We start from the raw sequence: 13,139 nt of genomic DNA, 5'->3' as shown, positions 1-13,139 counted from the left end.
GAAATTTAAAGGGATATTACACTTTTATTGTTTGACTTTAAGCATTATTAAAATCACTGCTCCTGAAAAAACAGCCGTTTTTAAAACTTTTTTTTGCATTGATCCATGTCCCCTGGGGCAGGACCAGGGTCCCCAAACACTTTTTATGACAATAACTTGCATATAAGCCTTTAAAATTAGCACTTTTGATTATTCATGTTCGTGTCCCATAGACTTTAACGGTGTTCGCATGTTCGAGCAAACTTTTGTCCTGTTCGCATGTTCTGGTGCGAACCGAACAGGGGGGTGTTCGGCTCATCCCTAGTATACATATCTGAAAATCAATCAATCCTGCCCGAAAAGCCCCAAAAAGTTATGTGGGAGCTTTTTTATTCAAGATCTGTGGAATATGTGACTGACTGACGTGGAATATACTGTTGTCTATGTAATTAAAGTGCTTTTGAGGAGACACCCGATTGGGCACATGGGTGATATTCTTTGACGGCAGTCCATGGTGAAAGATTTGATACTGTGGAAGATTTAACTTTACTTGTGGCACATGAACTTTGGTGTTCTTTTTTTGGACACTTATAATTTAATTTGATGATATATGGGACTGTTCTCATGTTTTTATACCTCCTGTGTGCAGCAGCCTCTCTTAGCCCACCCTAATACTTACCTGAGGTCCCTCTAGATCCAGCGATGTTACACAAGACACTCGGCTGGCCGGGACTCCCATAATCATTGGCTGAAACAGCAGTGTGGCGCCATTGGCTCCCGCTGCTGTCAAAGTCAGTCAGCCAATGAGGAGAGAAAGGGGGTGGCTCTGTATCTGAATGGATAGGGAGCTGTGGCTCTGCTTGGGTGCCCCCATAACAAGCTACTTGCTGTGGGGGCATTTACCAGGAGGGAGGGGCCAGAAGTGACGAAGAGGGACCCGAGAAGAGGAGGATCTAGGCTGCTCTGTGCAAAATCTCTTCACAGAGCAGGTAAGTATAACAGGTTTGTTATTTTTACCAGAAATTATATACATATAGGTGGTAACCCTTCCTGAACAGTGGTTCTATCAGTTGCCAGACAATTTTGCCACTTGTCCCCATATATGTAGGGCATCCAGGGGGTTTAGCTGGCTGTACTTTCCCTCATAAATTTTGAAATCATAAGTATAACCAGTGGCCCTGTCGCTTGCCTTGTAAAATGTTACCCCATGTTTGGCCCGTTTACTAGGGAGGTATTGTTTGATGCCAAGTCTTCTGGTGAAGTGGACTAGGGATTCATCCACACAAATATTTATATCGGGAGTAAACATTTGCTTGAGGCTGAGTTCACACTGGAGAACGCAGAATTTGGACCTGAAATGGATCAAAAGCCACACAGGACTCCTGTGCAATTCACATCGGAGCCGCTACCGAGAAAACCAGTCACAATCTCCTGCTATGCAAATTGGATGCAGGGAAACCCACATCCAATTCACAATAGTGTGAACCCAGCCTGAAGCTGGAGAAAAAAAAAATTGGTACAGAATTTTGAATTATTTCTCATAATCAGGATGATTTTGGAGGGAGGCACTGGGCATTATTATTGAAATGTAAAAATCTCTTTATTTTGTAATGGGTTCTGGACATCAAAGAAGAGTAGATTGGCCACACCAGTAGGCATGAACTTCATTTTTTTGTCAGTCCCATGTTCAGGGTTAATCCAAGGAAAATTTTAAATTCTTCCATGGTGAGGGGTTTCCACACAAATGGGGAGGGCATAGGAAGAATCAGGATTGCTGGCAATATGTTGGCTGGTGTACAGATTACATTGCTCCACAGTGTAATTCAGCAGATCATCCATGAAAAATTAATGGAAAAAATAAATTGGGGTAACATTTTCTGTTTGTATCTGAGGGCCTGACTGCGCTGTAAAAGGGGGAATTACAGATTCTGCCGAAGTAGTGGGCAGCAATGTAGAATATAATAGAATGTTTGGGAGGCTAGTATGGGCTATGGGCCCTGCCTCATAGTTGTGGATGGGACACCACTTTACTAGCACCTGGCCTATCATCTGGGAATGTTGCCCTGCTTGTGCTTGCCACTGCACAAGGACTTGCAGAACTACTGGCGGATGCCTGCCTATTATCTGGGAGTACTGTGCTGCTGGTACTGACCACAAGATTTATTGTGCTTCTGGTGGATGCCTGAGCCTCCTCAGATCTCCTGAGCCTCTTCGTTTGGATTCTGTGCTCCTCAGCTTCCATTTCAGAGCCACTGCTTTCTACTGGCTCATACTCGTTATCTGAGTCTGAGGAAAAGAGTTCCTTGCTACTCTCGTCCGACATACTCTGTAGTATCTGGAAAGCCTCTCGCTGCTGAATATCTTTTAGCCATGTTAATGCTGCTGATATTCACTCATATCACTTGGACAGATTTTCTTTTACTGTGTGACAGATGTGGGACAGATTATCACTGGGACAGATGTGCGCAGATGATCACTGTGACAGGTGTGTCAGATGTGTGACAGGTGTGTCAGATGTGTGACAGATGTTCACTGTGTGATCACTGGGACAGATGTGGCAGATCATGGACAGATGTGGCAGATGATCAGACAGATGTGCGCAGAGGCTCACTGGGACAGATATGCGCAGAGGCTCACTGGGACAGATGTGTGCAGATGATCCCTGGAACAGTTGTGCATCAGATGTGTGCCAGATGATCACTGGGACAGATGTTTTTCACTGTATGGGGAAACTGACAGGACACTGGGGACATTAGCTGGGTGATCAGTGTGTAAATAGCTCAAAACTCACTGTTCCCCGGATGACAGCACAGATCGTCTCTCCTTCTCACTGACAGGCTCTAAGTGAGGAGAAGCAGAGCTGATCGCCTGACAACTGGCTCTATTTACATTATACGAGGGCTGTGATTGGACACATCCATCATGTGATCAGGAGGGCCAATCGCAGAGCCCTCCTGCAGAGCGGTGATGCACTGTATCCAGGGAACACAGGCACACCGGGATCATGCAGCTGCATGGGCCGGCTCGATCTGCAGGATGTTCCTGAACGTCCACTCAGAAGGACGAAGCACCCACCCGGTCATTTATATGCATTGGCCAGGTGGGAAGAACTTAAATATTTCCATTCCCATCTCTTATGATTAAGCAATAATTTTAAATTCAAATGGGCCGCTACAGCCATAAAATAGCCATAAAAGCCCATAGCATAAAGGAGATCTCATTCCACAGCACATCAAAAATGTCTATACATTACATTTCTATCTCTTATTACAGAAAGTACAACTTTACCTTCAACAATATCACAATGGCCTTTTTCATTGTTTGAGAAATGCAATATTAAAGTAACCATTGTACTGATTCTTTTTTGCTATCCCTAATTCCTTATCAATTTATATCCCACAAGATTCTTTGACATTATTAAATGTGTTTCTTTCTTCAGATTAAGGCAATTGCCTCCTAGCAGGAATTACCTAATGCTCCTACCCCCCCTCCACCCTGTCCCTACTTTCTCCTCCACACTTCCTTCTAGCCCTAGACCATATCCTTGTCTTTCCCCTTTAATTCCCCTTTCCCTCTTCCTGGCTCATTTTATTTGCTGCTTAGACCCCCCTCCTCCTCTTTCCTACAGCCCCCATATCTCTCCTGCTATTATATCTTCTTACTACCCTTTACCCTGTATATTGCCCTCCCCCCCTCCTTCACTAATTCAAAACAAAAAACTGACTATATAAAGGTCTGAACACTATATATCCTTGGTATTAGCCCTTTCTGTTTAATTCTCCTTCATTAAAAGAAAAAAAAAAAAAAAAAACTTCACTGACAATGGAAACTTTTGCCAGCGCCCTTACTCACCATTTCATCTTCTAGAAGAGGCATACCTAGGTGACAACTTAATGTATATTGATAACTTCCATGTCACCTAGGTTTCATCTTTGTACATTATTGTAATAGTATGCTAATTGTCCTCTGATTAATATGTCTCTTTCCATTGTCATTCCATTATCTCTTTCAAAGTGAAACCTTTGAAAAAAAAAAACAAAGGGGTTGTAAATTTGTACATTTCAGTTAGGGTTTTGTATGATAATGTGTTCAGATAGTATGTTGTAACTTGATAAACACTGATAAGCACCAATCTCCACTTGGTGCTTAGAGGTATTAGATATGGCAGCCCTTAAAGTATTCATATAATATATAAATGTATTTTTTCCATAGCTTTAGTGAATATTTAAAAAACCTTTGTGACCAAGATCCCACCGGTTCGAAACCAAAAGGTCTTCAAATCCCAAGATCCGTTCAGTTACCAAAATCTGAAAATGTCTATGATATAGTCTACGTTAAGAAGAAGTTCTCTTCTTGGTGCCTGTGGAAAGATCTTATGACTCCTACTAAAATTGAAGACATAATCAAGGTAAATCTGTACAGCTTATGCTGTTGACAGGTAGTAAAAGAAAACGCTACTTAATTATTTAAACCAGACCAAGATTAATGAACAAAGTCTATTAACAGCCAATAAGAAATCTGTATTTGAAGTGCAAACTGGTCAAACAAAGTGTCAGTTGCTCAAAAGAGTGTGATGATGATTGCTATGAATGTTATAGTTTAAACACCATAATAGCTCTTAGTTCTGTTCTTTTTAAATGCTAGAATAGTATAGTCTGTACACTTTGGATGTATAACATTTACTATTAGACCAAATAACTCTAAATAGTTGTATAATAAATAAAAAAGAGCCTTGTATTTGTCCAAGGCACTTATGAGAAACAGTGCATCACAGTTTTTTTTTTTTTTTTTTTAATATTACTAAAGTATATTTAATTTTCCCACATTATCTGTAACTACATTAGTAAACATTTGAACTCTATAAAATAATTTTACCATAAACACTTTTTGAATCAAGGTAAAAGTTATGTAAAAACACAACCATTTATTGTATGATATCTTTAGTTATAAAATAGAAAAAGAAATCAGAGTAGTTGAAATGTTGATCAGGGAAGGGAAAACATCTGAGATATTAGGCTGCAATCACAATATGTGTACAGATCAATTAAAAACCATTCAAATGAGATATTGAATTTTCTAAACTTAATAGGATTCAGTCTGTAGCTGCAATATGGTGTTATTCGCCTATAATTAAACTCCCATGAATTCATAGAGCCTGACACTTCAGTTTATTTTACTGACCTTCAGTGCAACCTCTTTCTTCTAAAAGTTTCATGGCTTTAGCAGTGGATCTTTTATGAAATGCTGATTTACTCTAGATCTGGCCATTTAAGTATGTACAGTAACACCTACTGTACCTGTACTAATTAACTAAATATGTAGACCTTAAAACCTAACCCTTTAGAGTAAATATGACCCTAATTCTTCCCCCTATTTGTAATTCTTAGCCAAACACCAAATTATCTATTTTAATAAATGATAAACCTGTGAACTCACCTGTAAAGTGGTCTGAATTTTTTAGAACATGCACCTTTAGAGGCCAACTTGCATGCTTGTTTTGCCTATAGAATGTAGATAATATCCCAGGTTTTGGGGCTATGAAAAAAACAAATACAAAGTATGTGGTCAATATTTGACCTGCCTTGCTCACCTTCCAGTTGATCAGTGGTGCTGCCTGTTGCATATAAGAGGCAATGGGAACAACAAGGGTGTGGGAGGAGGTAGCCCACCAATATTGACTACTGAAGGTAATGTCTATTTATTATAATAGAGACATTGGCCTTGAGGTTACCTTTGCACTATGAGCATAAATAAAGTACATACAGGCATCTGCTCTGTGGATTTGGGGCCACATAATAAGGTAAGATGAATCTGCAAGTTTACCTAAACAGCACTACCTTACTCTCGAAAACACCCTTACAATAGATGCTTACTTTAATACAGGTACATGGATAGGCAGCTATTATGCAATAATATAAATAAATCTTGCTCTGAAGACAATCCCAAAAAAAAGAAAATCCCAAAGAAAGAATATGGAGATAAAGTCAGCTTGATTTGTTAGGAGTTTCTCTATAGTTCAAAGTTTAGATCACAGAGCTGGTTTTAACGTGTACATGATTGTTAAATTTAGCTTTGGAATTCGGATGATTTCATAACTATGAGCTGAAAAATTGCATTTTTGATATTTCTGCAGATGCATAATTGATCTTGTATGTGTCTTATGACAGTTAAATAATCTGCTGACAAATGTATCTATTAGATTCCAATGGAAACTTTCTTGCCCTGCCAAACCTGTGTCATTCAGATCAGAATGTGAAAAGACTGGTGCCAGACATACAGAATTGGCTTGCCAGACTCCAGTAGACGTCAACAAAATCCATTGTTGAAGTCTGCACACAGACACTGACTCTGTGTTGCATAAATGTGAATGAGATGGGAACTCCTCAAGTAGGAGTTTTCTAGAGGTGGACAATGGGAGCTGCATCCATCTTTTACCCATCACATACACATTTATCCAACAGGGAATAAGTGTCTGTATGCAGACAGCCACCATTTTGTTTTTGACTGTTATATAGAATTTATATAGTGGCAACAATTTGTGCAGTGGTTTACAACACAAAGGCAGACAGTTCAGTTACAATACAATTCAATACAGGAGGAATCAGAGGGCCCTGCTCATTAGAGCTTACAAACTAAAAGGGAGGGTCAATTGATACAAAAGGTAACAAATGTGGGGGATGAGCCAAGGAAGATAGTGGAAATAGAGCTGTTAGAATAGGCTTCTCTAAAGAGAAGGTTTTTTAGGGATTGCCTAAAGTGGACAGAGTAGCCTGTGTCCTGGAGATGAGCATGGGAGTAGGTGACAAAGGAGCTAGAGAGAAAGGTCTTAGGAAGGACAAAAATAATGATTTGGTTGGCATTTTGACACAAGGTAAACATTTTTTTAATTTGTCTGAATCTGTCTGATCTGTAATTCATTATTTTGTAATCTATTAAATAATAATTCTAGAATGATATGATTTTCCATAGAACTAGAACAAAAATCTACATACATGTACAGTATTAAATTACATTTACAATTGCCTATTTGCTTGAATTTCAGAATGATTCACTAATGACCAATTTATTTATACACAATTTGGAAGAATTTATTGGAGAAATGTGACAACATCAATGACTTTGTAATTGCTACAGTACATAGGAAGAACTGAGAATTCAGATGTAGGAAACCTGCATGTAATTTAGGCATCCACCCAATTCAAAAATGTCAGTTTATCTTCTTGCAACTTAGAATGAGTGTTGCCAAGAAGCACAGCAGATAGGGGTCTACTTATTAATATTTTCACCCAAGATTCATGCAACTTTCACCATACAGGATTCAAATGTAAAAAGAATCTTAGGTAAAAACATTGTTAAATAGATTATATATGAACTTTTCCCTTTTGTGCTTGACCTGATGCTAAATGCTATTTTTTTCAGCTTAATATGAAGAACAATGAAAATGATGTGCATCTGATGGTAAGTAACTGCATTTTATACCTTGAGTTATGTTCTGTTTGGAAAATGTAGGTGCTCAACAGTTCAAAACATTGCCTACTTTAGAATTGTAGTAAATGATACTATATAATAATGGCCTCTCTGATGACTCTTTTATAAGAGTATTGTTTTATATACTATCTCTATGTACTACAATTCGGTAAAAGTGTTTGTTTTCTCACTGAATACAACTCAAAGATCACTTGGGTCTGAATAGTATTGCTGCAATTTTGCTATAAACCTGTTTGTTAGGGGTTCAGGCAATTCACAGCAAATATAAGAAGGTATGCAAAAGTTACTAATATGTGCTTTTTGTAGCTAGTCCATTGCTTGATCATAATAAAGTATATAGGTCTCTGTATGATCTGTATCACATACATTATGATCGCTGTTGTAAAAGGAGAAGTTTTGAACCACTATGTAACTACTATGCAACTGAATTGTTCAGTGCTATACACAATTTGTCCATTTATTGTCTGTCTTTTGTCACAGTTGGTATTTTTTTGCCCATTTGATGTCTTTTTGTTGCCTTAGTATTGTCACAACTGCCTGTTTGTCACCCAGGTATTGTTATTTACTATTTACTTGTATTGTCATTAATGTGCATTTTTTGTCCACATATTGTCACGATTGCTTTTTTGTTCCCCAAGTAATGCCAGGTTTGCTATATGTTGCCTACATATTATCAGCACTGATGGTTTAAAGGATGATGTTTGTTAGACATGTGCATTCGTTTTCGTCCGAATGCATTTTCGTCCGAATTTCAGGTATTTTCGTTATCGTTTTAACAAACGATAACGAAAGTGCAGAATCCGAAAAATGAAAGATCCGACATTAACAAATGCTTTATTTTCGTTGCTACAACAGTTCGATATAGATAGGAGATTCGACATGATGATGACAATAACAATCTGTGTCCATCAAAACTGTGGTCGAATGTGCCTAACCTTAACTCTATTAGTCCAAGATTATTCTACATAGAGAGAAAAGATTTGACGTAGGGGAGAAAAGATTCGACGTAGGGGAGAAAAGATAAATAAAAATAATCATGATGATGAATGTTATTGGCTGATTGTAACCAAAGAGGAGGAGCAGTAAAATAGCTAGAACTAAGTACACACGTACTTTGGCTTATGGTGTCTGTTGAAAGTTCTAAGAAGATTCGACGGAGCAGGTAAACTATACGGCGTCGTACAGTTTAGCTGCTCCGTCGAATCTTCTTTGAACATTTGACAGACACCATAAGCCTTCAATGACAGATTTGACCTCAATTTGGATTTTCGGACGAATGCAATTTTTAACGAAAAACTAAATAAATAAAAACGAATTTCGGGAGTAACTAAATAAATTTATTTTTTGGACGAAAACAAAATTCCGAAACGAAATATTTCAGTGTGCACATGTCTAATTTTTATTATCAATCCCTTGAAAGGTTGTTATTATCAAACAATGCCATTTTAATTCCCCTTCACTGGTTGGTTGCTAGCAGTTGTTTAGGGTGGGACAGAGGTGTGTTACAGTGCTTGCATGAGATATATTTCTAAAGGGTAGATCATTTTTAAGAAAATTTTGAATAAGCAACAAAACAAGGTGTAACTAGAGGCTTATTTTCATAATATGTACCTTGTAATTTCACCAAAATCATTCTGTTCATTATTAGTAACACAATACTACTATTTTAATATATTCTACATATCCGTTTAAAATTACATATGTGTAATTAAATTGCATCTTTTTAATAAAAAGACCTAATAGTTGATGAAAACTTGTAATTGACAGGAAAAGTTTATGACTGGTGACATAACAATTAAAAATGAACAAAAGTATTTTCACAAACCCAGAGCTGATTAAAAATAGTAATGTTTTCCTAGCAAAATATTGAATCCATAAGGGTCATATTGCAAGCTTGTCTTTGATGTTGTTTTTGCAGAAAGACATAATTTAAAATACTTAAAAAAAAAAAAAAATCCCCTGAAGAAATCAAACATGTATTTAGCATTTTCAGTTTAAATGCTTTCAAAGCCTTAACCACTTAAGGACCAAGCCTCTTTTTGAGATTTGTTGCTTACAAGTTAAAAATATTCTTTTTTGCTAGAAAATTACTTAGAACCCCCAAACATTATACATTTTTTCCTAACACCCTAAAAAACAGAATGGTGGTCGTTGCAATACTCTGTCACACCGTACTTGCTCAGCGGTCTTACAACAGACTTTTTTTGGAAAATATACACTTTTTTGAATAAAAAAATAAGACAACAGTAAAGTTAGCCCATTTTTTTATATTGTGAAAGATAATGTTATGCCAAGTAAATTGATACCCAACATGTCACGCTTCAAAATTGCGCCCGCTCGTGGAATGGGGACAAACTTCTACCCTAAAAAATCTCCATAGGCGACGTTTAAAAAAAATTTTACAGGTTGCATGTTTTGAGTTACAGAGGAGGTCTAGGGCTAGAATTATTGCTCTCGCTCTACCAATCACGATGATACCTCACATGTGTGGTTTGAACACCATTTCCATATGCTAGCACTGCTCACGTATGTGTTCGCTTCTGCGCGCGAGCTTGGTGGGATGGGGCATGTTTAAAAAAAAAAAGTTTTTTTTTTTTACTTTACCTTTCATTTTTTATTTTTACACTGTTATTTTTTTTTTTTTTTTAAATGTGTCACTTGTATTCCTATTACAAGGAATGTAAACATCCCTTGTAATAGAAAAAAGCATGACAGGACCTTTTAAATATGAGATCTGGGGTCAAAAAGACCTCATATCTCATATTTACACTAGAGTTATGGGCGGAAGTGACTTTTTGACGTTGCTTCTGCCCCCCAAAAATGGTATGGAGACGGGTGGGGGCCATCTTCCCCTCACTTGTCTCCATACTCAGCAAGGAAGAGGATCCAATTGCCTCCGCCGCTGCCAACGGCTCCGGTAAGCAGCGGAGGGAACCGGAGCGTGGCGGGAGGGGGGCCCCTCTCCCACCCCCGATAAAAATGATCTTGCAGCAAATCCACTACAGAGACCACCATTATCGGAAACCGGACAGCCAAAGAAGAGGATACCAGGTTTATGGCAGTGAGCTGCTGCCATAACAACGATATTCCTCTTCAAAGTTAGGACGTATATCAGCGTGCTGTGGTCTGGAAGTGGTTAATAATCCTTTGTTGTTCAGTTTCCCTATGAACATATTGATTGATTAAGCAAAAATCAAACTTTTTGTTTGGAATTAAATGAGATGCAAAAAGCTATGCTATGTAAGGCCAAGCCATTTATGACAAGGACCAGAAATTGGTCCCTAAAGGAACTTGGGCCTGGTTGCACTTGTGTCCTTGCCAAAAATCACTAAAGTCACTAAACATTGCTTCATCTGCCAGACTATTTTTTCAGTTTTTACACTCATGCAAAAGCACACTTTTTTTGGCCTGAAGAACACCTATAACCATGAAAACAATATTATTTTCTGAAAGCAGAAAATATAAAAGATTCAATTGTGTAGAATAAATAAAATGTGTCATGTCAATCGCTTGCACTTGCAAAATAGTGACACACCAATACTCAAAATTGTGTGTACAGCCGTGGCCAAAAGTTTTGAGAATGACACAAAATATAAATTTTCACAAAGTCTGCTGCTTCAGTGTTTTTAGATCTTTTTTTCGGATGTTAATATGTTATACTAAAGTATAATTACAAGCATTTCATAAGTGTTGTGACAGACCTAGCCGGGAGAGAGACTTTTGGAGGGGACTGAATGCTAGCCTCTTGCCGATCGATCGTGGGCCCTGGCATTTGGGGGAACGGTGCTCTTTGTGAGCTGTATGCCTGGGGACCCTTGAGGTGGTATTACTGTGGATTCGGGTCCTGGTCCCCCAGGACACAAAGACTCTGGGGACCCTGGATTTGCCATATTAGAAATAGTGGATGATTCATAATGCTGGGACAAATACTGTTAGGAGATGCTGATGTAAATTCCAGCTGCCTGTCTGTCTGTTGCTTGCTAGAATGTGTATTGTAAATAAGTCTCTAGTATGGGATCTAAGAGTCATTAGATCCCCATTGTTGTTTGTGTTAATTAACTCTGCTATTGTGATAATGTTGATTGGGTTCTCTGAGCTACAAGACGGCCATTATGGCCTAAAGGTCATGTCTGAGTCATCTAGGCTGTCTAAAGGGATTAGTTAATTAGCCCATGTTAATTAGGTTTCTGGTCACAGGTGTATGTTCAGAGTAATATGAGCCAGAGGTATACACCTCCTCTTTTACTGTATAAAAGAGCCTGTATTTTTCAATAAAAGAGATTCCTGGTTGAACTTACATACAGCCTGCCTGGTGTTTGTTCTGAGCTACACAACTGGATTAGAACGGCACATAGCTGTAGTTCTAGTCCCGGAGCATTGGAGGACTGAACCATCAGATGTTGCGATCTGCAATCTGATTTTATAGCTGCAGAGGAGTGTCGGGAGAGTGGAACCGAGCGAGCAAGGGGCTCGTTACAAGTGTCAAAAGCTTTTATTGCCAATATTTGCAGTGTTGACCCTTCTTTTTCAAGACCTCTGCAATTTACCCAGGCATGCTGTTAATCAACTTCTGGGCCACAGCCTGACTGATGGCAGCCCATTCTTGTATAATCAAAGCTTGGCATTTGTCAGAATTTGTGGGGGGGGGTGTTTGTTTACCTACCTCTTGAGGATTGACTATAACGTCTCAATGGGCTTAAGGTCTGGGGAGTTTCCTTGCCATGGACCCAAAATGTCAATGTTTTGTTCCCCAAGCCACTAAGTTATCACTTTGGCCTTATGGCAAGGTGCTCCATCATGCTGGAAAAGGCATTGTTCATCACCAAACTGTTCTTGGATGTTTGGGAGAAGTTGCTCTGAGGATGTTTTATATACCATATTTTCTACCATTCTTTATTCATGACTCTGTTCTTAGGCAAAATTGTGAGTGAGCCCACTCCCTTGGCTGGGAATCAACCCCACACATGAACGGTCTCAGGATGCTTTGCTGTTGGCATGACAGGACTGATGGTATGGTATGATGGTATGCTCACCCTTTCTTCTCTGCACAAGAATTTCTCCACATTCCCCAAAAATTTGAAAGGGGATTCATCAGAGTAAATGACTTTACCCCAGTCATCAGCAGTCAAATCTCTGTACCTTTTGCAGAATATCAGTCTGTCGCTGATGTTTTTTTCTGGAGAGAAGTGGCTTCTTTGATGCCCTTCTTGACACCAGGCCATCCTCCAAAATTCTCTGCCTCACTGTGCATGCAGATGCACTCACACCTGCCTGCTGCCATTCCTGAGCAAGCTCTGCACTGGTGGTGCCCATTTCCCACAGCTAAATCAACTGAAGGAGAAGATCCTGGTGCTTGCTGGACTTTCTTGGGCGCCCTAAAGCCTTCTTCACAAATGCAGTAGAAATGTTTTTTTATGGAATTAAGTTCATTTTTATGGTAAAGGTGGACTTTTCATTTAATTACAACTTATCTGATCACTCTTCATAACATTCTGAAGTATATGCACAATGCCATCATAAAAACTGAGGCAGCAGACTTTGTGAAAATTATTATTTGTGTTATTCTCAAAAATTTGGCCACAGCTGTAGGCAAAGCTTTAATAATTTCTACAGCTCACCAAATTAGGGTTAACATGAAATAATAGGCCTAGAATTATTCCTCTTCTGTATGT

The 13,139-nt window shown here is 38.7% G+C and overlaps 1 protein-coding gene across 1 annotated transcript in view; it reads left to right on the top strand.

Moving 5' to 3' along the window:
- Positions 1–13,139, top strand: part of LOC141133958 (dynein axonemal heavy chain 3-like) — a 3,453,856-nt gene that overhangs the window by 1,730,240 nt on the left and 1,710,477 nt on the right. The window contains exons 40-41 of the mRNA XM_073623563.1: positions 4,192–4,387; positions 7,411–7,437. Of these exons, the coding sequence (XP_073479664.1) occupies positions 4,192–4,387; positions 7,411–7,437 (223 nt within the window). The remainder of the gene's footprint in view (positions 1–4,191; positions 4,388–7,410; positions 7,438–13,139) is intronic.

The sequence above is a fragment of the Aquarana catesbeiana genome, linkage group LG03 (genome assembly GCF_042186555.1).
Source record: "Aquarana catesbeiana isolate 2022-GZ linkage group LG03, ASM4218655v1, whole genome shotgun sequence".
Classification (NCBI taxonomy): domain Eukaryota; kingdom Metazoa; phylum Chordata; class Amphibia; order Anura; family Ranidae; genus Aquarana; species Aquarana catesbeiana.
Note: the sequence above shows the minus strand (reverse complement) of the source record. Positions and strands in the feature narration are given on the sequence as shown.